The sequence below is a fragment of the Erpetoichthys calabaricus genome, chromosome 16 (genome assembly GCF_900747795.2).
Source record: "Erpetoichthys calabaricus chromosome 16, fErpCal1.3, whole genome shotgun sequence".
Taxonomy (NCBI): Eukaryota; Metazoa; Chordata; class Cladistia; order Polypteriformes; family Polypteridae; genus Erpetoichthys; species Erpetoichthys calabaricus.
The window spans coordinates 39,462,554-39,490,213 of NC_041409.2; the positions used below are offsets into that span (position 1 = coordinate 39,462,554).

General features: G+C 39.1%; 1 protein-coding gene across 1 annotated transcript in view; it reads right to left on the reverse strand.

Annotated features, from left to right (window-relative positions):
- Nucleotides 1-27,660, reverse strand: part of susd6 (sushi domain containing 6) — an 83,749-nt gene that overhangs the window by 6,199 nt on the left and 49,890 nt on the right. The window contains exon 3 of the mRNA XM_028821193.2: nucleotides 7,414-7,608. Coding sequence (XP_028677026.1) covers nucleotides 7,414-7,608 — 195 coding nt within the window. The remainder of the gene's footprint in view (nucleotides 1-7,413; nucleotides 7,609-27,660) is intronic.

Genomic DNA, 27,660 nt, shown 5'->3' on the forward strand with positions numbered 1-27,660 from the left:
GTGCACAGAAGAAAAAATTAAGCTTCAAAGAAAAGAACAACAGACCTACTGTGAAACATGGAGGAGGCTTGATTATGTTTGGGACTGTTTTGCTGCATCTGGTATAGGGTGCCTTGAGTCTGTGGAAGGAACCATGAAATCTCAAAACTATGAAGACATTCTGGAGCGAAACATACTGCCCAGTGTCTCAGTTGCAGGTCATGGCTCCTCCAAAAGAATAATAAACCAAAACACACAGCTAAGAGCGTTTTAAGAATGGCCAAGAACAAAACACTGGACTATTCTGAAGTGGCCCTTCTGTAAGCCCTGATTTGAACCATGTGGAACATATATGGAAAGAACCAAAACCTGCTGACTTCAGCAGACCCCCTTTTCAAACCAGGCACTACTGGAGTAGTTTGCTCAGGCACAGCAGGCCAGGCTACCTGTGGACTGGTGCAGAGGACTCATGGAGAGCTCCAGGAATCACTTGTTTGCAGTGATTATGCAACAAAATATTAGGTTAAGGGTCGTATAATTGTTGTCCATGCCAATGTCATTTGTGTTATTAATTGAAATATTCCGTTTAATCAAAACTCTAAAGCAAAGTCTGATTTTTGTTAGATACGGAAAACACATTTGTTAGTTTCAAATTAGTTCAGAGACAATTGTGGGTTCTGCTTTATTCGTGGTGGGGTACTAACAAATTTGTCCACAGCTGTAAATGTGTTTGGGAGCACACACCTTTGCATGTGGATTAGGCAACACAAGTAAATAGAGATTCTTTTCATGAATGGTATGATACTGTTTGCTGTTTGTTCAGTGTTGGTCCCCATAGAAGCTGCTTGTATCATAGAATGGCCCTTATAGTGTAATGCTTTGGCGACTGCAGAGTCATGAACATTCTCTACATTTACAGTCAGTGGTTTCAGCAACCCAATCAAAGTGACAACTGGTGTCACAGTAGCTTCTCTCGGCAACTATGTTTAGAGGGTCAAGGCTGATTTATACTGCTGCATCGACCCTATAGCATAGCCCAGGGGTGGGCAAATTGATTCCTGGAGGGCCGCAGTGGCTGCGGGTTTTTGTTCCAACCCAGTTGCTTAATTAGAAAACAATCCTTGCCAATAATTACATTTCATGGCTTGTTAGTGCTTTAACTCTGCTATGTCAAGTCATTCTCATATCCTAGATTTTTCTTTTCCAATCTAAGGATATCATCCAAACACTTTGAAGTGTAAAACGGACGGGTAATTCTCAATCCTTCACTTTTTTCTCTTCTCTTTCCTTCCAAGTATTTAATTAAACCAAATAGTGCACGATAAATACACACAGGTGTAAAGGGTAACAAGCAAAATGGATAACTGCTGGTTTCTTTTGTCATTTGCATCTTATTGCTAATAAGGGGCAATTAAAAACCAAGAATGCAGCTGTTTAAGACTTAAATAAGCAATAAGGGTTCATAATCTTAACGAGGGAGACAACTAAAATGAAGCAGATGTGTTACTTGAGCAATAAGTGCTTCTTATTAAGCAATTGGGTTGGAACAAAAATCTGCAGCCACTGTGGCCATCCAGGAATGAATTTGCCCACCCCTGGCATAGCCTAATGCACACCTCCTAAAAATCAGCATAGACCCTTTGCAAAACCCTATCACCTGTTCAGAAATAACGCATCTCTTGAAACACATTTCCATTCATTTTCCGATATTCTGAACTAACACAATGTGGATCAAAGAAAGACTTGTTGGAGGCGTTAGAAAATAAACATATTTATGAGTTACCTCATCACAACAATACAAAGACAATCAGAAGGAGGGCAATTTGTGATGCACAATATCTTCTAACACTGGTTTGGGAGGCAACAAATGTGTGAAAAAGTGGAAAAATGTGAGGGACAAATACGTTCACCTATGGAAGAAAATGTGAAGCAAAAACTGCATGCATTTTAATGGATCATTTGCTTTTCTTGAATGCTACAAACACTACCAAGTAGCATTCAAACATCATTCAAATGCTTTCGACAGAGTAGCCTATAACATAGATTCAACACAGAAGTATAAAATCAACCTTTTACAAGCTATTCTTTCCACTTTCGTATGACTTTTTTTCAATGAACTTTTGTCTTCATTTTGGTTTACTTTGTGGAAAAGTTCTACCACACTGCAGAACCTTATAGCAAGAAGGGGATATTGATCCTTAGTTTGTTAGAGGATCACCCGTTGTCAGGTAATTTGAGTGATTGGTCAGGTGATACATGGCACCTAAGCAAAAGTAGCCTTAAATTTACAATGGGGAAGAAGACTTAAAATATCCCAGTTTTTCCTTAATGGCAAATGGTGGAAACATTTTCAGTTTGTTTCTTTTTATTTGGCACGATGTGTTTTATATATCAGGTGGAAAAAGTCTTGCTTTAATATGGATTTACAGGGTCATTAATTTAAACAATATAATGTGATATAGTTTACATTTGGAATCCGAGACAATAAAATGGGAAAAACAGTTTTGGGCGATACATTTTTTTTCAATGTACTGTATAAAACAGACACACACACACACACCTAACAAACTGAATAAATTCTACTGTCAGATTGACGACACAAGTTCAATGATTATGACAAAGCAGTGGCCCAGCTCCTTTCACTGAACACGTGTGATAAGATGGAGGAGTGTTTAAATTGAATCAATTTTACGGATTGATTAAATGGTTTTAACTCAATCCATTACAGGTTGTGTTTGCCACGTGGCTCGCTACTTAGCAGGCACCAGCTGCAGGCTGGCTGGAATGAAAAAGGAACAGACAAGCATTAAAGGGTAAGAAAAAATATTGTGTTAAGAGAACAGCAAACGCTAGGTGGACAGGTAACAGGGTGATTGGTGGTTCCAGGTTGTGAACGTGATCCAGTCCACTGAGCAGCGGAACAGATGGGATAATGAGAGAGACCATGGAACATGAAGAAGGAAGGAGAAGCAACAGGTAGCAGGATTTGTGGAAGGTCAAGGTGCTGTGGGAACTACAAAAACCAGTAGGGGCTTGGCTCTGCGGTGGGATGCAGCGGTGTTGCCAGGAGCAGAATCTCCAATTAAAATACAGTGGAACCTCGGGTCACGACTGTAATTCATTCAAAAACTCTGGTTGCAACCCGATTTGGTCGTGACCCGAAGCAATTTCCCCCATAGGATTGTATGTAAATACAATTAATCCATTCCAGACTGTACGAGCTGTATGTAAATGTATTTTTTTAAAGATATTTAAGCACAAAAACAGTTAATTATACCATAGAATGCACAGTGTAATAGTAAATTAAATGTAAAAACATTGAATAACAATGAGAAAACCTTGAACAGAGCAAACTAACATTGCAAGAGTTCACGCTAATAGCCTTACGAACCGATCACTGTTAACACTTTTTTTTTTAATGAGTTTTAAGCACAGGGAAAAAAAATGAACATTTGAAAAATCCGTAATTTATACAAAAACTAACCATAAACAACCAAGAAAAGTAACATTGCAGGAGTTCATGCTAATAGCCTTACGAACCAATCGCTGTAAACACTTATTTTTTTTTTTTTTTTTTTTTTAAAAGATTTTTAAGCACAGGGAAAAAAATGAACATTTCAAAAATCCGTAATTTATACAAAAACTAACCATAAACAACCAAGAAAACTAACCATGCATGAGTCGAGTTCTGGCATGAAGGAAGTGAGGAGGAACTGGGTGGAGAGGAGGTTACAGTTTTGAGGGAGAGTCCGGCTCCGCAATGGAGGAATGTTCTCCTTCAGGTGTTTTCTCTCTTGTGATTTCTTGGGTTTCTGGTGTTTTTAGCTGTTTAGCTGTTGGATCAGACTTCACAAAATAGTGGTCTAATGTGACTTGCCTTTTCCTACGCATTAAAATTTTCGGAAATGCGAGACAACATTGTCGTTCATCATGTTTATCACTCTGTTCATAACCGCTTTGTCAGGGTGGTTCTTCTGAAAAAATCCTGGCACTCGTTCCATTTTACCATGATGGCTTTTATCACATCACTTTTTAGAACCACCTTCTCCTCTTCTTCCCCTGAGGACTGCTCCTCGGTGAGCAACCTATGCTGCTCCTGCTGGAGTTCAGCGAGTTCCTCTGTCGTCAGCTCCTCCTTGTGATCCAGGACCAGCTCCTCGATGTCCTCATTGTCCACTTCAAGACCCATGCTCCCATGCTCTTGCCCATGGACACAATCTCATCCACAACAAGAGGCTCAAAACTTTCTAAATCCCGTTCAGGAACGCATTCAGGCCAAAGTTTCTTCCAGGCCGTGTTCAAGGTCCGGTATGTGACGTCTTCCCAGGCTTTATCAATGAGGTTGATGCAATGAACAATATTAAAATGGTTCTTCCAGAACTCTTTCAGGGTCAAAGACGTCCCCTCGGTCACACTGAAACACCTGGCGAATAGTCCTTTGGTGTACAGCTTCTTAAAATTTGAAATAACCTGCTGGTCCATGGGCTGCAGAAGAGGAGTTGTGTTGGGGGGGAGGAACACGACCTTAATAAAGTCGTACTCCTTGACCATATCGTCAACTGAATTTGTAGGGTGTGCCGGTGCATCATCCATCAGAAAAAGGCATTTTCAGGCAGATTATTCTCTTCAAGATATCGCTTCACGGCGGGACCGAAAGCCTCATGCAGCCATTCCAAAAACAAAGTCCTTGTGACCCAACCCTTCGTGTTTGCCCTCAACATCACGGGTAGTCTGGCTTTGTTTACATTGTGCTGCTTCAAAGCACGAGGGTTCTCAAATTGGTAAACGACTAGCGGCTTGATTTTTACGTCGCCACTAGCGTTAGCACATAGCAGAATGGTTAACCTCTCCTTCATTGGTTTATGGCCGGGCATAGCCTTCTCTTCCTGGGTAATGTAGGTCCTCTCCGGCATCCTCTTCCAGAACAATCCGGTCTCGTCACAGTTGAACACTTGTTGCTGGATGTAGCCTTCATCCTCCTCTAATTTTGTGAAATTTTTCACAAATCCTTTCACAGCTTCAGCGTTGGAACTAGCAGCCTCTCTGTGCCTTACCACACTATGAATGCCACTTCTCTTGCAAAACTTTTCAAACCATCCTCTATTGGCTTTAAATTCCTCACTTTCACCACTCGTAGAAGGATAGTTTTGCAACAAATCGCCATGAATCTTCCTGGCTTTCTCGCATAGCATCGCCTCGCTTACGCTATCCCCTGCAAGTTGCTTCTCGTTCTGCCACACTACCAACAGTTTTTCCACCTCTTCCAGCACTTGAGGCCTCTGCCTGGTTAACACTGTAACTCCTGTAACTTGCATCATCAGCTGCTTTAATGGCCTCTTTCTGCTTTAGAATAGTCGAAATTGTAGATTATGACTTCTTGTACTCGGCGACAAGATCAGTAACACGAACACCACGCTCATACTTTTCAATAATCTCTTTCTTTAATTCGATTTCAATTTCCTTCGAACCTTTCTTCTCACCAACACTACCACTCTTCACTTGCTTAGAGGTCATGGTTAACGGCAAAATTAATGCAAAAGCACATGAAATAGAGCACAAAGAGTTCATCCACAGCGAAAGCACGCACGTTTGAGCAAGAACAATGTACAGGGAGAGACTGAACACATGCTGAAATCATTGGCGCGTACAAACCGGAAGGGAAACGAAATAGAGCACAAAGAGTTCACAGCAAAAGTAAGTACGCACGCACGTCTGACTGAGAACAATGTACAACACGTGCGGAAATCATCAGCATGTACACACCAGAAGGGAAACTGGCTTGTTCGTCAAGCGAGTGTGTGGTCATGAACAGATGCAAAAATTTGGCAAACTTTTTCGTTGTAACTCGATTTGTACGTGTTCCGAGACGTTCATGAACCGAGGTTCCACTGTATAGGGAAGACAATGGAGCTGCTCACCGATTTTAAGAAGAACGCTGAACTAGGGAGACTGTCAGTAACTAATAAAAATAAACTTATTTAAATAGTCCAATTTAGGCCTGTTCTCTGTGGGTAATTGCAACTAGGGCTTCAAGAGTTATATTACAAAAGAGCAAAGAGAAAAGTGATTAAGATATTAAAGAACCTTACACACTGCTTAAATATCTGTTTCAAAATTCTTATACATTCTTCAAAATTTTAAAACAAACAGAAGTCAAAATAGTTTTATAACGATGGTAATAATAAAACTTTGAAATAGGCCACTTTCAATTCTGTTGAAATAAGCATACAGTATATTCTAGAATTCTGTTTTATTTTTATTTTTTTTTGTATGAATATAAAGGTAATCAATTTCTATTTTACTAACCTAATCTTGCATGTAGGAATGTGCTTGCATTTGTTGCTGACAGTATCAAAGGAATATTCCAGTGTTGGACAATAAAGTTAAGCTCATGTAATGTATATACATAAATGAGTACAGGACACACAATCAATATACATACACATACCCACATACTTAAAAACACTCTTCAAATAAGTATAAACACAATTTAAGAGTTAACAATGGCAATTATGCAGTGCACAATTCAAAATAATGACAAAAATCCAGCAGTGAAATTATTGTTAGCTGAAGATAAACCCAGTTAAAAAAAGAAAAAACAGTTGTAATGTAAATTTAACCATGGAAACAGACTGAGTGTACCCATTATACAGGAGGGTATAGAAGAAAAAAAATCATCTCTAAGCAGAAAACTGTAAATTCACTGGACTAAACAATAACCAAATGGATATGCAGCCATCCGACAAAGAACAGCTTCAGTTCCTTAGTTTCCTTCTGACTTAGGCCTCAGTGTTAAATTCCATAGTGGTAATCACCACAAAAGGAAACTGCAAGATACGTGGCAATCAGGACCTTCCCAAACCTTCCTTGGACCTACTCTCCATTTCCTTAACATCTTCTTCTTCCACAGATTCACTCCAAGTTAAAATGACTTCAACAGAACATAAAACGTCAAAGTCCAATTATCCATGCTAACACCATCCTTTCCTTTTTGAGATACTATTTACATTTTAAAATACTAACATCATATACAAATTGTTATTAGAATCAAATTATTTAAAAAAAAAAATCTCCTGATTTGTTAAAATGGTGTTTTCAAATACTGCTATAATAGAAAAGATGTTATTATTTGAATATGGTAAATTCTATAAACTGTTTTGTTTGTCCAAATTCTACAACACCTATTCTTACAAGAAGCCAAAAAAGCATCTTTTTAGCATCTCATGCAAGCAAGTTAAAGCATGAATAGCTACAAATTATAAAATGTGTACAAATGTCAATTTTATGACTCACTTTAGAAAGAGTGAAGTTTAAACACAAGGGGAAGTTATGTTAGGAAAACTTCAAGGTATGTAGGAGAATGGGGAAAAAAATACATTTACAACACACAAATATTTTATTGAATGAAAAAGTGGGCTATATAAGAAAAGCTACCTTGCCCAAGTCGGCAGCTGATCTCCATTGGGGGGTACCACTCTCCATTCTGGCAGGTGAGGTATTTGTAATCGCCTTTGAGCGTATACCCTTCATCACAGAAATACTCTATCACCGTGGTCTGGGAGAACTGGCGGCAAGGAGTAGGGTGACAGGTGTATCCTCCATTTTCTGGCAAAAAGGGCGGTCTGCATTCTAATAAGGAAACACAAAGGGAAATGGTAATTAAAACTAACTTTCAGATTAGTGATGGGCAGCACTGTAAAATTGTTTGATGAACAATCTCTATGACAGGATTATATACTACTATGCATCAGTACACATACCTGTGACTAACAAATTACATAGACATAACGGGAATACAAGAAGGAGTTCAAAATAGAACAGAACAGCATTGATTCCTACTGCAAGGAAATTGAAGTTAACAGCTTACTGCCAAATGTCCTAAATACATTTTACGCCCAAATATAACATTCAAAGCAACAAGCATTCCATCAAAACTCCAAATAAACCAGACTGCTTAATACTACTTGGACACATTTAACCTTAAACTGTCCTCATATGCCTTACCAGAGTTCTTTTAAATATAGCTGATCTATCATGTTGTTGTACAGGTGTCTATTTGGACTAACATCTATTACTAACAGCTACACTATTTGATTGTTCACACTGCTGTTGTCACTCTATCAATTGTATTAATTAGCAAATGTCCGGATTTGCCAATCCCCTTGATTCCCTAAACTGCCATCAAAGGACTTAAATGAAAAGACAAATTATTTCAGGAAGCTTTTTACTGATTACTGATCATCATAATAAATTCCCTCAAAACCACTGCCACAGACCAGGAGGTTGTCCATTTTGTACCTAGACAACACAGTAAAAGCACTACTGATCAAATTATTACAATTTCAAATAGCAACTCAGTAAATGGAAAGACTGAAAATGACAAGAGAAATACAGTGAAGATGTAGCAACAATCAAACTCTATTAGTTTTTGCAACTAAGACACAGGGAGTGACATAACCTAGTAAGAAATAGCAGTAAATTAGTGTGAAGGGTCTAAGATGATCCAACCCAGACCCTGTAAACACGTTTGTTGAAAAAGTCAAGTCTTCCTTTTCTCAACTGACTGAAGTAATGTGGGGTGAAAAAGCAGATAACATTATAGTCTACCTTGATATACAGTGTTTTTTCTTCACTGCACATTGCATGACAAAACATATTTATCTGCATTTTGTTCTTTTTGTTATAGAAATAATCCAGTTGACTGCACTCATTAGGCATAATTACTTTAGCCTCTGCAGGGGTCTGATCTTCATGCTCAGCAGCCACCTGGATAAACATGGAGTCTTAACAGATCAGAAGCCAGAGCCAATAATGCAGACTCCATCAAGCACACAGCCTTGGTGACACTTAGTAAACTGAAGTGCGATGCCCGCTGGTTAAACTGGGTATTGATCACTATGCCTACTTGATTCTGCAGTATTTAAAAAAACAAATCCAGTAATAAATCTAAAGCTACCCTTCAAGGTAATACCAACAAAAACCTTTACATGTATAGCATTTCAATGTCTTACAATTTGTGTTATGGATCTGTCACTTGTTCTCTTTATCATGACCTCAAGAGACAGAATGCTTTGATATAGCCTTCAGTCTTATTCTAACTAAATCTTTTAGATTTTTATTTTATTTGGCTGATGCCTCTTCAAAAAAAAAAATATTTAAATGAAAGAGCCTCTTTAGTTTTGAAAACTTTACCAAAATGGTCTGCAGAACTAACAATACTGAGAAAATGCACCAATACCCAACTTGAAGGCCTAAAATAAAACATATGAGACAAGTATACAAGTCAATGGGTGGGTGGGTATTGAAATAAAAAAAAATTAACCATAGCCCACTTAATGCCATCATATGTGACCATAAAACAAAATGACCATAAAACAAACTATGAAAATAATTACAACCCATTAAGATAAAGTGCACTCATTATTCTTTGGACAAGGCTGGCATTATGAAATCTTGTCCAACACCTAAAGCACTCTTAGCTCGCATACCGTACGTAATGAAATGTGAACAGATAATAAAAAAGATTATCATAAAAATGGGAAAATATAACAAGAAGTCCAAATTGTATTCCATTAAGGGTAACCTTCTATTTGTCATTAGATCTAAACATTGTCTAACTTGGGGATGAGGCTGGAGTTCACAAATTACAGTTCTTAATAATGGTCAGTAAAGCCCACAAAACCCCTGATCATACCATGTCCAGTCCGTGATCTGTTATGCGGCCATTCACAGCAATCATAAGCTGTTGATTTTTCAAACACACTTACAGAAATAAAGGGGCATGGGTGAAGAGGCCTCAAAGATTAAAAGGCGGCAAAACATACCTTAAACAGAAACAAAGCTTGTGTCTTACCACAGACCACTGAATACTATTAAATATGAACATAAAGCCATAACTTAGTGTAGATAATTGCAAATGTTTTTTCCTCCCCCAAAATGCCCCTCAAACTTCAGTTAATATATCTATTACTAAACGCAGGTTGTATATATGCATGGATGCCAGAGGCCAGACGCACCGAAGCGCACTGTGCCACTGCGCCTCAGCACCCCAGAGTCAAACCCAGCGGCTTCCCAGACTCAGTAGGTGGCGCCCAAACAACACAACACAACCTGTAAACTAAACTTCAGGTCACAATACAACCGCCGCCCGAACGTGAATGCGCACACCACCGCATATACAACCTTTGTTTAGTAATGTTTACAAAAGGTTGTATATATGCACGGATGCCAGACGCAACCTGTGCCAAAAGCGCACGCGCATTCGCACAGCGTCTCAGCGCCCCAGAGTCAAACCCAGCGGCTTCCCAGAGTCAGTAAGTGGCGCCCAATAAACACAACACAACCTGTAAACTAAATGTGACGTAAAGCGTGCACAACAACAAGTTGCCATGGTGACATATTTAAACATAGACATAGAATAACTAGACGCCTCATGACCAGCAGAATCGTACGTCAACATCGCCGCCATATTGTGAGTGGCACTGCTGTGGAGTGAAGTAATGAATAATGTGCTGCTTGGGATTGTACAAACCGCTGTACGCTCCAAACCAGATCCCGGGGGATTACATTTCATAGGTAAGGCTGAACAATTGTTTTGGTTATATTTGGCCATTCGAAAATCCTTTTTTATAATCTTTACTTTAGCTAAGCCAGGCTAAGATAGCAAAGCTATGCATTTATGTGCTCAAGTGAGCCTCCAAACAACGTTTTGGCTAAACGTATTTAGTCACTACCTATGTAGATTGTTGTCAGCTGTTAACATTTCTCAAACTTGATGATGTTTTTTCTCGAGGAGCAGATTGAGGAAACAGTTTGAAATTGACAATCATCATTTTATGCTCGTGTCTTTAGTTGTGTCTGTCTTCCACAAACTAAGGCTGCACCATATTGCCAGACTGAATACTCTCAAATTACAGGATCTGAGTGAGCGAGACGGACTGTAAGTCTGTAGGAGATCAGTGAGGTTGTGGAGAGCTTTAAATGTTAAGAGTGGTATTTAGTATTGTATTCTGTAGTTAAGAGGGAGCCAGTGAAGTTGAGAGAGAATAGGTGTAATATGTTCAGTGGATTTAGAACAGCAGGTTATTATCCTGGCAGCAGAATTTTGAAGAAATTGTAAGCGATGGATATGTTTTTGTGGGATGCCAGATAGAATAGCATTACAGTAATCTATACGTGAGGTTACTCAGGCATTAAACAATACTTCAGTACTGTGTTGCGTAAGAACAGGACAAAGTCTGGAAATGTTTCGAAGATAGAAGAAGGCAGTCCCCGAAATGTTACTTATATGGGAGGAATTATTTAATAATTATAATTATTTAATAATTGCCATTATTAGTGTATAAATGGATATAAATAATTGCATTTAAACGATTCGCCAAAATCTGTCATATGTAAATGATACTGTTTTAAACGTTATTGTTTTTTCATCAGAAAACCCGGTTTCCACGTCTACCTGTATCAGTTTAAATGGCACTTTTGCCACTCGCAATAAGGCTGACGCGCTGATGTATCGTGTCGACTGGGAAACACAGTGAATGTGCCGTCTATCTATATATGTCTATGTATTTAAACTTGACAGGGCTCCAGATGGCGACTAAAATGGTCGCCAATGCGACTTGATTTTCTATTTTGCGACTAGTTTTTTCATTCCAGTCGCCGGTGGCAACTCTCTCTGTCAATCTAAGAAAAGTTTTAAATTTAAAGCAGCAGAAACGGCTTTTAATTATGTGCGAACACTCTCAGCCCGCGTCTGCCTTTCGTATTACACTATCACATGATTAAAGCCAAACCGAAGCGAGGCATCATCTGACACGCCCACTCTGCTTCAAACGTCATCTCGCTAACTGCTGCAGATAGGGATCTGAAATAGAAGAGAATCGGGCCACGACTACTCCTCGAATTCCATCCTAACTTTCCACGTAACACGCGAAATGTTCTAAGTTTCCATGTAACACACAAAATGGCCAAACGAAAAATTTCCGACTTTTTCTCAATGCCCACTCGTCCAAATCCTGCCTTGTCTACTTCTGAATGAACCGAAGATAATTCAGTCAGTGGCTTATCTGAGGTACAGCCACCGGCGTCCGGAAATGTACAGTTATTAAAGGATGACAAATCCGTCCCGTTAGCAAAGTCTTCTGCACTCGCGGCTCCGACGCCTGGAAGACAGTTTAAAGTGGCTTGGTTACGGTATGAGAAGGGAAAGATGTGTTGCAGCTTTTGTGCACAAGCCGGACAAGAAATTGCTGGTAAAACAGCATTTATTTGTGGTACGTGCCATTTTAAAAAGGAAACTGTGAAAAAGCATGGTAAGATTAAGAAACACAAGAATGCCAGAGACTGTGTGATCGCTAGGTCTGCTCCTCGTGACACACCCATAGCAAAGGCAGTGCAACGTGCTTGTGAGAAAGTGACAGAAAATGAGATGAAAGAATTAAAAATAAAATTCAATGCATCATATATGATTGCACTGGAAGAAATACCGTTCACAAAGTTTAAATCTCAAATTCTGCTGATGAAGAAGAATGGCATGGATGTGTCAAAAACATATGATAATGATACAGCATGTGCAGAGTTTGTAGGTTGCATTGCAGATGAATTAAAAAGTAATGTGCTGGAAGAAGCTTTAAAGGTAAACTACATCTCTGTTATAACTGATTGTGGAACAGATGTCTCAGGGAAAGACAATGTCATCACATACTTTAGGTATGTATCTGATGGAACACCTAAGACTCATCTAGTAGGTTTGGCTGAAATTGATTATGGTCATGCAGAAGGGATTCAAAACACCATTAAATCACTGCTTCAGAATGCTGACCTAACCAACCCAAATTGGTGGGTACATAAAATGAGTGCTTTTAGAGCAGATGGTGCAAGCGTGAACATGGGTGCAACAGGGGGAACAGGGGCACTTTTCAGAAAATACATAGGTGAACATGCTCTGTCTTTCCACTGTCTACCCCATCGGCTGGAACTGGCAATGCTAAACACACAAAGGTCAGTGCCAATGATTGAAAAAGTTTATGACCTTCTACAACTAGTGTGGAAAACGTATCATTCCAGTCCCAAAGGCAAGCGGGAGCTGAAGGCTATAGGAGCAGAGTTAGGATGCACAGTACGAAACCCATCAGCAGTAAAAACTCAGCGCTGGTTGCCACACATTTATCGGGCACTCTCAGTTTTTCTCCATTCAAACTATGCAACAGGTCAGGGGCAGTACACTGCTGTGCATCATCATATGGAGCACCTTGCAGTCATGTCCAAAAATATAGACATAAAGGGAAGAGCCAAACACATTGTTCAGCAAATGGAAAGCCTGTCTTTCGTTGTCTTTTGTCACTTTTTACATGACTTTTTTTCAGAGGTCTCAAAGCTGAGCCTTACACTTCAAAAAAATTCTCATATACTTCCTCAGGCAGTTGCTGCAACTGTGGGCTGTGTGGTAACAATTAAAGGATTGAAGGAAAATGTTTAGAGAGAAGGGAAGCTGCAGGAATTCTTACAGCACATAGGTTCTCAGCCTGAAGGTTCAGTGCAACAGGAAGGGCCATCAACAAGCAGGAGTGAGAGTGCTGCAAGTAGCCACACAGTCATAACCTTCCAAAATGTTAAATTGAAAGACCCCCAAAATCAGGCCACATTCAGAAGTGATCTAAAGGCCGCAATTGAAAAAACAGTTGACATTACTGCTAAAGAATTGGAGATCAGGTTTGCAAACATGATGTCAAGTGTTACACAGCACGGACATTCAAAGGGATCAGAATTCATCAAGTCATTTTCAGTGTTTTGTCATGATGCATGGCCAGAGGACATTGATAGCTATGGCAAGTGTGAGATAGACACACTTGTTAAATGGTACAGGGAGCTCTTATCAAACAATGGCTGTGATGTCACAGCTGTGCAGAAGGAATGGCTAATGTTGAAAATATTAGTGAAGGGTCAGTTTATGGATAGGACTTACGGTGACCTATGGACAGTGATGCTAGGAAGGAGCCGTTCTGTACAGATTTTAAAAAACTGCTTCACTTAGTCAAAATAATGCTGGTGCTTCCGATATCTGCAGCTCAGTGCGAGCAAGGATTTTCAGCACAAAACAGAATAAAATCAAAAGTGTGCAACTCCCTAAGTGTAGAAACACTGGAAGACTTGGTAAGGATCAGTACAGAGGGCCCTACACTTGAACTTTCTGACCCAGAGTCCAGTGTAAAGCGCTGGTTGTCAGCCAGCAAAAAAAAGCACAGACCAAAGTATACTGGCTGGCCTAATGATGCTGACAGTGTAATGGTTAGTGACAGTAAACTTGAAGAGTAATTAATCTCTATATATATATATATATATATATATATATATATATATATATATATATATATAAAATCCCTATGTGCGTCCAGGTGTCCGTGTGTGGGTGTCTTCTGATGAAGTGCGCATACGCGGGGCACGGTGCGATGCGCGATTTTACTGTCAGAGAGAGTTAGAGGCGTTTTACGGAAATACAAACCAGTATTACTGCGAGAGGAAATTAAAGGTACACAATACAGTGACGCATATTAGTGCTGCTGCTTTGCAGTAAGGAGACTGTGGAAGATTGTGAGTTCGATTCCCGCTTCCTCCCTGTGTGGATAGCGCTTTGAGTACTGAGAAAAGCGCTATATAAATGTAATGAATTATTATTATTATTATTATATTACAGCCACATACAAGCCAGTATTACCGTCAGAGGAGATTAAAGACATATTACCGACGCGCACGCCTGTATTACCGCCAGAGAAAATTAAAGGTATATTACGGACGTACAAGCCAGCGGACGTACAAGACGGTATCCTTCAATAAGGGCGCGCACAGGCATCCTTCAATAAGGGCGCGCACAAAAAGGCGAGCCTCAAAAGGGCGGCCTCAATTGGGCGCAGTGAATAAAGGTGCGCATAAATAAACATCTGCACTTTTGTTGCTCTTCACATATTTCAGAGCCATTTGCAATAAATTATCTACGAACGCCTTTATTCGCCGCGCTCAATTGAGGTTGCCCTTTTGAAGCTCGCCTTTTTGTGCGCGCCCTTATTGAATAGAGCCGTACAAGACAGTATTACTGTCACAGAAAATTAAAGACACACAATACACGGCGGCAGCCCACGAAGAACGGTCAGCTCAGCAAGTAAACATCAACAAAAGAAAGGCTGAAAGAAAAATACGACCAACAAAAAGAATGAGGTCAAAGTCCCTTGCCATTTAATATAGACTGTTCCTACTAATGTTTATGCACTACTGTTCTAGCGCCCGTTATTGTAACGGGCTAAATGACTAGTTTCTTTATATTTGTACACTCATTGCGAAATGATTATTTCAGAAATGATTGTTTATAATGTTTGTTATTGTGTTAATTCTTGTGTTATTATGTGTAAGACATTTTCAGTGTTTTTATTTGTAGTGTTCCTTACACATGTTGTGTATAAGACTCTGGACTTGAAGTATTGTTTATTAGTAAACATTTGCACTGTTCACATTTATGTGTCATTTATTCTTCTGTTATTATTATCTATAAGACCTTGCAGAGGACACTAGTAGGCAGGTCAAATAGCTCAGATAGGAGAAAGGAAAGGCAGTTTGAGGTAGACTGAAGAAACAAATAAACAATACAAGTAAATATTATTTGTTTATTTCACATTTGGCATGCAGTAGAGATTATGGCTCCCAAAAAAAGCATTTGGCTCCTAAATATTTTGGTTTTAGGAGCCAATGGCTCCCAAATTTTTTTTTCTGTCTGGAGCCCTGCTTGAGGTAATGGTGATTACCGACAGTGCCAGCAGTCAGTGTTCTCCACTCCACAGTACCAGCAGCTACTCCACTACACAGTGTCACCAGTCAGTGTGCTCTAATCCACTGTGCCAGCACTCAGTGTGGCAGCTGTCAGTGTGGCTTATTTGAATCACATTAAGGTAATTCAGTATTAAAAGTAAGTTCAATTATGATTCCTAACAGTAAACGACTTCTAGACAACAACACACCCATAGAAAAACAAAAATGAGACTGCATAGATAAAAACATTGAACGAAGGCGCCTACAACGCGCTTCTGAAACACCAGAACCAAAGGAGTCACGGCTCCAAAAAGAAACAGCTTTAGTACAAATATATTTATTTAATTAAAGGGAAACTTTCCCAGGACGCTCCCACCCTCCATGATTTTTCATCCCTACAAAGATCGGAGGGAACAGAAAGTAATTGCTTTGCGATTCTTTAGAGAATCTGGGGTTTACTGGTTTCAAGAGAAAAGATTTTAACCAAGAACAGTTACTCCTTATGGATAAATAGTGTGCAATATACAGTGATAAAGCAAAAATTAAGAATAGGACTAAAATAATTCACAATTTAGAAATTAGCACAGTGCTTAAAATTTTGTGACAGATGCAAAAGTATTGTCCAGTATAATCCTTTTAATAGGCAAGAAAAACTAATACTTTGAACCAAGAAACAAGCAAACATTCAAGTATAGCAAACTGTTAAAATGAGCAATTGAGGATTAAGAAAATTAAAGAGTTCTGACTTCACTTAACTGGCCACTACACCATAAACAAACACAAACTTGGCAGCTGATGGTCAGTGATGAGTTTTATCACACATTCGCCTCTTGCACTCTTTTCATTTCCTATTATATCACTAAGGAGTGCCTGTACTGCTAAAGATAATTATAAATAGGCCTGGTTTGGGTATGTTTGGTTTAAATAGGCCTGGTGTGGGTATGCCCATGTCTGTGAGATTGCCCCTCAATGTGCTGATATCAAGTTGGGGTCTGTCTGGTACCTAATAGTTGCTAGGTCAGGTTCTGGCTTCTAGTGGCCCTGTAACAGAGAAAGCAGCTTCTGGGGTATGACGAAAGATGGATGGACTGCAAATATAAATTGTGAAATTCTACATTATTTCTTCTTCCTATTTATAGCTCATCTAGACAGAACACGCACATTACTTTAAACACATCAAATTATACCCGTCTGGGAATACTTCAATAGAGGTAATGTTTTAATATTTTAGCATACAATCTTGCATCATTACTTGCCACTTTAGTGAACTTTTTCTGGATTTTATTACTTACTCACCTTACTCACTCACCACAGTGTTTCTGAAGCCTGGAATGCTATGTAATTACGGCTAAGTCTGAATAAGACAATGCAATGTATAAAGGCATTTACATTGTTAAGCCTGAATAACTCTCGGAAGAGTATTGTGATGCCATCTACCAGACAAATTAACAATATGCTTCCAAAAGTTGTGACTATTTCTATGCACTGTGTCACTCTAAGACAACTCATCAATATTCATGAATGGGGCCAATACCTTCAACATAAATATAATGGCATGTAAACAAGAAATTGTAATGCTATTTTTTTTTTTTTTTAGAAAAAAATGAAGTTGAACCATTAGGTAAATCAGCTGACAGTGATGACAATGTGAATTGGTCATCAGATATTGACAAAGATAGTGAAACCTAAGTATATGGTACTATATGATTGAAGGGCCATGATATGCCAGGTGAATTCTGTCCCCTAAAGGTTTATTTACCATGACGCGAGTGACAAAAAAAAGGGAGAGTGATTGCAATCAAATAAAAAGAAAAGAAAAGAAAGATGTTAGCCCTTTAAGCACTGTTCACAATGTAGCAACTGTCGATGCTTGTGTCAGCGGAAGTCACTAAGCCTTACACTGAGGTAGCTTACAGCAACACAAGAGGTGCATCAATCATGTGGCACCGACATTCTACCCTGTTAAGCTCAAGCAAAATATTATAAGAAAAGTGCACAAAGAAACACTTCTACTGTACCGATCACAACGTCGGGCTGGTGACTGCCTCAACATATATATCACACTTAGCATGTGCATTATATCTGCATATGTACAGCAGTGGACACTAGACAGTTTTCCTAGTGAAGATTAAAGTTTTGATACTCACATGCATCTGTTACATGTAACAACATTTCTTGTTGAAAGAAAAAGAAAAAAAAAATCCAACATTTTTCAACTTGTTTTTCCGAGGGTAAACATTACACTAAGGAGGCTAACTTAAGGGGTTGTTACTTGCCTCATGGTGTTGTGTAGCAAGTCCATAATTTTATTGGCAGGCTCTAAACATATTTTTTTTCCCAGTCAGAATTTTAGACTGATGCCATTACATTTTGGAACAATTTATTTCAAGATTACTGTTATATCAGGTAGCTTTATGTTTACATGATATTAGTCTCTTTCCAGTTACTGCTTTGAATTTACAAAGTCTAAACTTATTGCTGGGGAAGAGCAATACAGTACACCCCCAAAATTCGCAGGGGCTACGTTCCCACAGCACCCGCGAATTGTGAAAAACCACGAATTTGGGATGTGGTTAAAAAAAATGCCTATTTTTATAGTTTAAACCCTGAATATGCCCCCAAAACACTTTAATTTCATTTCAAACTCAGCTTAATACATTACCTAAAAAAAAAGAATGTGAAGGTAAACCTGTACACTGTACAGTACTGTACTGATATGTCACCTGCAGTGCTAGAATGTAAAATACCGATGTTACCGCTACAAGTTCTGTAATTCATGCAAGTGCATTTTCAATGCCAGAAGCCTTAGAAGGTGCAGGGCGTTTCGGCAGCATCTTTGGGCTTTAACCCTTAAACTGCCACATATTTGGGGGTTAATGCATCCCTGGACGCCAAATACTTTTTTGCTGCACTTTAAGTAAACGTCACAATTCACAAAGAAAAAGTGAAATTTTAATGGAACACATTTTTTTCATGCAAAGAGCATCACAATTACTGCAACACTGATCATTTTATGTACACACTGCTAATGAACTGTAAAAACTACTTAAAAAACTACTGGAACAATATGTACAAGGTGCAACTGACGCCATGTGTGAAACTCAGTAAATCACTGAGCCAACTGCACTTGAACTGGCTGCACTCAAGCACACAGAGGTAAACGCTGATGCTGGCAGGCTAGTCTAGTGCAGCGGCTGAATCCCAGAGACAGTGAGGCTGCAGTGCTGCAGGGTGTCACGCTTTGTATAAAAATACAGCATTCTGGGAACAGATAACAATAGTCATGTGACATTATTTTATCCCAAGGCACAGAGCGACAGACAGGAATTTATAAATCACTTAATCTTGAGAAAGATAAAAATAACAAGACAGCCTCAACATAAAAGTACATTGTACTGACAACAAAACTGTACGATTTCCTGTATGAAATGCAGGTTAAAAAGATAGCCCAATTTCTCTACAAAATTATTACAAACTGCAAAATGTACACATTAAAAAGTAGGGATACCACAAGTAATGTATTTTTTACATTTCCAGTAGTCTGCTAAAATGGAGCAAGCAGATAACATCCAGAAGCCTCTCTATGACAATGTAAAGGTTGTGCTTTTCTCTTTCTCTCTGTCAAGATTTTATCCCACAAGCTGGACAGGCAACATTTAAATATGCACACAGCTTATTTTCACCTTCTGGGAACCTCACAGATGTCTCAATTACAGTAATTATACTTCTAGATATTGGGCCTGCACTTTTCAGTGTTCCCTTTTAACTTCTTCCCAAAAACTGACATTTTGTTCACCTTTTCCCTGAACAAATTATGAATAAAACTGACCAACAGCACATAAAACACTTACATTTGAATACTTTCATGAACCAGATCTTTGCACCTTTTATACATGACCGACCTAAAAGTACAATGATTAACATAGCACTTCGGACCTAATAAGTGTGCAACTGATTTAAAAAACACAACTGACTGCAATGATTTTTATGTTTGTCTTGAGGAGGAAAAAAATATATAAATATATTTATCACTGAAGCAGCTTTAACATCTTCAGATACAGCTCAACCCCCACCAGCCATCCAAAAAACAGATGGCTTCTCTAAATTCCCAAGAGGAGACCCCCAACACCAAGGCAGCTATCCTCAGTGATGCCTGACAGCTGTGCAACACAAATGTTGCTCTTTGTTTCTGCCCCTACGTGAGACAAAGTGTTAGCCAATCAGAATCATTTTGTACACAAACTACCAACCAATGATTTCCTTACAGACATTTAATTTGCAGCAAGTACCTCAAGTCTTTGTCTGTGCAATGAACCCACTTAATCATGCATACACTGAAGGGATGCATGCACAGCAGACAACCTGCGAAACACAAAAAAGGACTTTATAGTAAGTTATAAACGAGGCACTGAGGTTTACATATCAAGAGAGAAGAGGAACACCTACAAACTGTAAAAGATACTGTGCTAACAACCAAACTTCTCAAATTACTATTTAAACCAAATACTCTGAGCAAAATAGACTTTAAATATGTTGTAGTTTTTTTCCTCTTATTGATTACCACAGAGGTATAGTCTATAAATTAAGATCACCCAAGAACTACTGCAAAACACACTTTGCAAAATAAACAAAGCCTAACAAAAAATGAAGCCATGAGTCACTTATGAGTAATAAACTGTCTGAATTTGAAGACTGGGCCACAGCTCTAACCAAAGTTTAATTTAGGGGTCCCTCAAAATTTCAGTCTAGGGAGCTGGTAGTAACTAAACACTGGTAAAATGCATGTGCTTACCAAACTCTAGTATAGTTTCTCACACAGAAGAAGGTCTTATAAAAAAGGAACGGGGTGCACTATTCTCTTGGCAGTGTTTTTGTGCCACATAAGTGCAATGAAGCCCATTCTACTAGGCTTTCTGACTGGTATACAAATAAGCATTTATGAATAACAAAACTACTACATACAGTGAAGTATTGTGGAAAGAAATTAGCTTCACTCATAGTTTAGGTGAGAGAAAGCAAAGTCCTTTTATAAAAAAAGGAATAAAAAGAATAACATTTTTTGCAGGTAACCTTCATCCCAAGACAGGTCCTGCATGTTGACCCCACCAGCGAAATGGCAATATTGCACCACTTTGATCCCTCTGTAAAGGGTAAGTTTGTTTAAAGACTTACAGGGTGTGTCTAGGTGAAGGACAGTTACATAACGCGATCAGTAACACCTGATAACAGCCAAGACTGCTTCATTGTACGACAACTACCTGCCTCAGTTTGGATACATTTTACATTCAAAACTCACAAAACATTAATCCAAAACACACTGAAATAAATATGTTAAACTCTACAAATTAAAGAAATGTTATTTATAAATTAATAGATCAGCAAGAGCTTAGACTGAAAAAAATTATACAGCCCACTAGAAAAAGTACAATTTCTATTTAATTGTTACTCAGAGGATCAGGAAAGGGTTTGTAGGTTCAATATTTTCACATTGGTGTACTCCTTTTAAATGGCACTTTTAAAAAAGTAGACCAATGTCAGAAGTGTTGCCTTAATAAGAAAAACACTCCTGAATATACAAGGAGGTAACTGGAATATTACTGAACATACTTATAAAGTGTAAGAAAATCTCAGCATCACTAGTTAACAACAAATAGCAGCTAACTGCTGCCAGACTCCTTAAGGACACAACAAAAAGAGAAGAATGTTTGTACTTCTATGGTCCAAGAAGTATGGGAGCTTTTTCCTGAGCTATAGGTTTTATACGGTCTTTCCTGTCATATGTTCAAGAAATTCTGAAAATGTATTCCAAAATATTCTAACTAAACAGGTACTGAGCCAAAAAGCACTTACAAATGGCACACCTACAGCATGGCTGACTGAAAGTTTACTTTTTCCAAGTCACAGGGTATTTCTTGTAACCAACACTTCCACATGTGGTCTTCTTTATAGGTAAATAGTGTGGAACAAAATTTTAGTACTAATCCCTACTTTAATAACAGCTACCCTTTGATTCCTCTGATGTAAAAGACATTGCATACACATACAGTGAAACCTCGGGTCACGAACGTCTTGGACCACGTACAATTCGGGTTACGACCAAAAAGTTTGCCAAACTTTTGCATCTGTTCACGACCACACACTCGGGTGACGAACAAGCCAGTTTCCGTTCCGGTTCATACGCACTGATGATTTCTGCACGTGTTCAGTCTCTCCCTGTGCAGCAAGCGAGAGAGAGAGAGCGCGCGCAAGCGAGCATATATATATTTACATACAGCTTGTACGGTGCGGAATGGATTAATTGTATTTACATACAATCCTATGGGGGAAATTACTTTGGGTCACAACCAAATCGGGTTGCGACCAGAGTTTTGGAACGAATTACGGTCGTGACCCAAGGTTCCACTGTATAATGAAGGCCTTCAACCAAAATTGAAAATCATTACGATGTTGTCAACACCCACTCATTACTCAAAAATGGAACAAGCACATATGAAAAGATGGAGGCACGGAGAGATACTAAGAACCAAGGCAGGAGACTTTCACACAACCACCTAGCCACTCCTTTATGAAATTTGCTCATTGTAAACGGAGATGGAAATCTTTGAATTCAATTACGGGAGCCGATACCAACAATCGTAAAGTTTTATTATGTTATAATAAAGTTAGTATGCAAGATAACCAGGGTAATTCTTTTCTTTTATTGTAGAAGCTCCCCTTTTTTATGTCAAATTATTAAAACAAAATTTACTTATGCACTAGTTTTCGCCGTTTTAAATGCAGTACCTTATAGTTACATCATACGTCAAGGAAAAGCTCTACCTGGTCCACTTTGCATTCCACCAGAATTGGTCCACCAATGACACTATTTTTAAAGCCCTTCATCAAAGCCTTATTTATTTGGACAAAAAGAACACTTGGGTAAGCTGTTCAATGGTTTTAGCTCAGAATTTTCCACAATAATATCACAGATGTTAACTGTGAAACTCAGTGGACTAGGCCTGAATACAGAACTACAAAAATAGAATTCCTTCCTGCAAGGCCTTCCACTTTTAGGACAATTAGACTAAGCACTGGTGTACTGCAGAGATATGTCCTATATCCTCCCTGAATTTAAAAAAAAAAAATAAAAAAATAAAAAAAACACAGGTTTCTGCCTTCATTATGTTACTCATCATTTCCTGGCTTTATGTGTGCATGTAAATGCACTCATTGTCAGGTGTTAAGTAATTGTTTTAAGAGGAAGGGTGTGGCCTTTAAGAGCACTTTATATTAAGGTGTGCAAAAATTATTAGGCGGCCTCATTACCTCAGGTAAACTAGGTTTTAAAAAATGAAAAAAAAAAAAAAAGAAGATTGATACTTAAAAATCAAAACTTATAAAATACCTTTCAGACAGGTGCGGCAATCTGGAAATTGCTAGATATTAAGGCGAGACCACAGGACCATCAAATGATTTACTGCCAAAACATGGAGAAGATGCAAATTAACTTAAAATGACTTGAGAAGTGTTAAACATAAAGCTACAAGGAACCCTTTAGTCTCCATTGCTACCATATTCCAGATCTGCAACTTTTCTGGAGTGTCCAGAAATATGAGGCGTCAAGTGGTCAGATACATAGCTAACATAAATAAGGTTGAAACACAATTGCCACTGAATAAGATTCACAAGTTAAGGCTTCAAGACTGGCACAAGAAATACCTGAATACTACTGTAGACAGAGTGACACTTGATGGAATAGATGGGTCCGTGCCTGGTACTAATGGATACAGTGTGCTGGTGGGGAAGGGGCACAGATATGGGTTGCTAATATTAAGAGTGAATTAGTTCAACCTTTTCAGGTTGAAGATGGACTAAAAATTAACTCACAAATCTACTGCCAGTTTATGGAAGATACTTTATTTAAGCTGTGAAAAAAGAGGACATTAGCAGCATTGAAGAAAGCCGTGATCTTTACAAAGGACAATGCTGCCAAAGGATCTTTCCCACTGCAGGTTATTTTTTTAGAAACAAAGAACATTAACAGAAACTTCTGTAGCACTCTTACTCGAGTGACTCGACCAATCTGTAGTTCCTGATACTTTACTTAGCTCCTATTCCAGAATATGGACATTTCGTTCATACAGGAACTATTGTAGTTCGGTCGTGGATGATGAAATGTACTGATTAGTTGAGCACAAGCACTGGCGCCATCTTATAAATGTGTTAGTAGTTAGGACTTGAGAGTTATTGATTAAGATGGGACACTGCACTTCAAACCACATCACTCTTCATAGCTGCCCCCCCCGGTGTACTGTGCCATGAACTCTATTCTACACATGTGTAGTGTGGTGCCATGGCTAGGCACACCAGGGAGGGGAGCAATTGAGCGGTACACCAAGGGAGCTGGAGTAAGACTGGGTTTTCTGGAGTTATCTAGTATTTGCTTCTGAACCATTTTGGCACCTGTACTGAGGTTCAAAAGCTACACATAGCAAACAGTGAAATTTGGGACAACTGGAAAAGGACAGTGATGGCATGCTCTATATTGGTCAGACATGAAAATAGGAATGGAATTTCACTGCATGTGCACACATGGTAGTACCCCTGTCTGAACTGATGACGCTGCCTTTTTTTTAATCAAAGCAAAACCTTCAATTTTAGAAGAAGCCAATGCTATCTTGCACGTGCATTTTGTCAAGATTTTTTTTAGTGTATACCAAGACGTCACTGAGAATGTTGTAAAAAGAGAACAAATGAGAAATGCATTAGGAATGTATGTTTCTAGATAGTACACATTTATTCAAGTTAAGCTTATGCTTTGATACCAATACAGCATTGTGATAACATCCAGTTTATTAATGTGTGATTAAAAATATAGCATTAAGTCGCACTAAACCAGGCGATACAAAGAAGTAGCCCTCATGGTTCCACCCCAGCCATGAGTTTTAGGAATTATGGAATCCAATCAAATTATGTCACTTGTTTTTGGGGTGTGTGTGTGTAGGGGGTGGGGGGGGGGGAGGGGGGGGTAGGGGTCAGGGTGGGTGTTAGTTGCGGGGGCTTGATGACGTCATTTCCGGTTCCAGGGCCTGATAACGCCACTTCCGGTTCCAGCCCTGATGACCTAATGTAGCTTTATTACCTCCATTTTGTCATCTCTACAACAGTTTTTTCATTTTGAACTTAAAAGACTCATTTCTTTGCCTTGCCAGAACAACCTACAATATATAGGGTGGCAACCCCAAACATTTTTTTGTCTCTTTTTTCCTTTGTTGGTGTGACATCAGTGTAGTCAGCAGGACGTTTGGCTCCCAGAAGTCCCAGGAGCAGGACCCAGAAACCTACTTCGAAGGACCAACATCTATAAACAATTATGTGGGAGAGTACCGTAACCGAGATGCCACGGTTAAGATACCTGCAGCGGTTTGGAAAGACCAGGTTCAAGCCCCGTCCCCACGGGTTATAACTTTACAAAGTAGATCTTAAAAAGAGGGTGCGGAAAGGACCCATGGAATTGGGCTGGTCCAGACGGGGAAGACCCAGGGACTTATTATGGCCTCTCGAAGGGGAGTGCCGCCCTGCCCACCCAGACAGAGCACTTGGCTAAACGTGGGGGTGCCACAGACCAGCAGGCGAGATCAATAAAATGGTGGAGATTTGACCCAGAGCTGCCAACCCACTCACAGGCATTTTCCTTATGGGCAAAGGCGGGACACTGGCTAAGGCCAGAAGAAAACAATGCCCGCCAAGTAGTGGAACAGGTCACCTGCTATTTGTTCCTGAACGGCCTGCCTGAGCAGATCACCCAACCGGTCTAGGGACAATTCTATACAAACATGATCAAGCTAATGGAGCTCATCAAAACATTCAAGGCGGCTTCACAATCTGAGAGGACAAAACCGTCCCTCAGTCAAACCCAGATGGAATATGTCCTGAATTATTGGCCTGACCATCTTCACCCGAAGCAAGCACCTAAGTCCCAGGATTCGCAGGTAGCAAGGGGGAATGCAGGAAGATGGGGGAGGAAGGGTGTTGTGCACTTACAAATCTCCTGGTCTCTCCCATATGAAGGAGTGGTAATTATCAATGACCACAAAACCACCGCCTTGTTTGATTGCATTCATGGGGAAGCCCGCTGGTACAGGTCAACCTTGTTTCATCAGCTACAAAGAAACTCTAAAGAATCTGACCATGGCAGTCCTTCCAAATCTTCCATACCCTGTGATGAGACTGGTCTAAAAGTAAAAGCAGTTCAACACCTTCCACTCCGAAACCAATTTTGGGCCTAGAAATGGACGGAAAAAGTATGTCCTTAGCTACCTCCACTGGCGGAGACAGAAGATGTGGCCACTCAGTATCGCATGGCAAACTCTGCAGCATTGCGCAATGAAAAGTCATCACCAGTTGCAGCGCAGTGCGGGATGAAACCACGCCCCTTGAGGTCAGCACAGACCCTCTCTCACAGTTACATTTTCAGTTCAGACTCATTTCTTTGCCTTGCCAGAACAACCTACAATATACAGGTTTTGTTTTGTTTCTTTTTTCTTTGTTGGTGTCACAATGTTCAACCAAAGTAAGATTTATAAGACCAATATGCCCTTACTTAAAAATGAAACTTTATTATATTTAAATAATGCAAACAATTATATTTCTAATCAGACAACCTCAAACAACTCTTTAAGAATACTTTTAACTCTCTCCGTCAATGAGTCTATTTTCATAAAAATGAATTTAAGTGTATGAAAATGTACATTTTCATATATTTATTTGTATTTGTTCATTAAGTCCAGATCATATCAAAGAAATGGAGGGGGTGTATGGTGTATTGTCTTGCTGCTTGTCATTTACCTAAAAGATGTGATATTCCCGTACATCTTTCAACTAATACTAAATTGTTCATCTACATTCAAATATATTATTACAGTATATAAACATTAATAACATGAACATTCTAATGATAACAACCTGCTCATTTCAGAGACCTACACTGAATTTAGCTGTTTTCCCATTCTCTCCTCGGTTTATTTCAGCTGATGATATAAAGATGAGGCATTTATACAAACTACTTATGGTTACTGGGCCATCGCCCACTTTCAAGTATATTATTTAGAAGGGCAGCTTCATCTTGTTCTACCATATTGCTCAGGGCAAGGAAAGTAAGGATTTTTATTGGTATCAACTGTCATTATATAAGATGCACTGTCATGTGTGACAGTGTGCTTCTTTAGACTCTCTATCATATCAACCCTAATGCAAGTCCTCCTTTATTTTCTGGCACAAGACTGACAGATGCACCAGTACGTCCTACACATTATTGCTCAATTCCATGAAAGCTTATCTGCTTTATCCATCTTGTTCCAAAAACTTAGCTCATGTCCATTTTTGTCAAGATAAGTAAGACTATCTGAATTACTTATGATATAAAAAGTACAAAACCAGAATTAAGTGTCTTGGACTCAAAATACTGCATGTCTCACAGGCCCTGTGATCATTCACATTCTATTTAGTTTATGTTAGGTTTTTGATTGAAGCAAGGGGGCTGGGGAGAAGAAAAAAAAGTATGTTTATGTTTTTCTGTTTTGTTTTTTAGTATGGAAACTTTGAATTAATTTAACTGCCATCTTACTGTTCTACTTTGTTTAAACCTGCTCTTGTATTCCAATTCAATGGCATGATCTATTTATATACACCAAAGCTGCAAAAAAAAAAAAAAAACTGTTTACTGTTAATCAGGCCGCACCCGTCTGACATACGAGTTAACAATAAAACTGAACCAACACCATGAAAGTGCCCAAACCAGTAAGGAAATGGTGACAAAGAAACAGGATGCTTCTTTAAGGGTGTGACAATATTTGAAAGAAAGACAAGCGGCTGTCAAGTTTTAGTGTCTATGATTGGGGAGTGCGA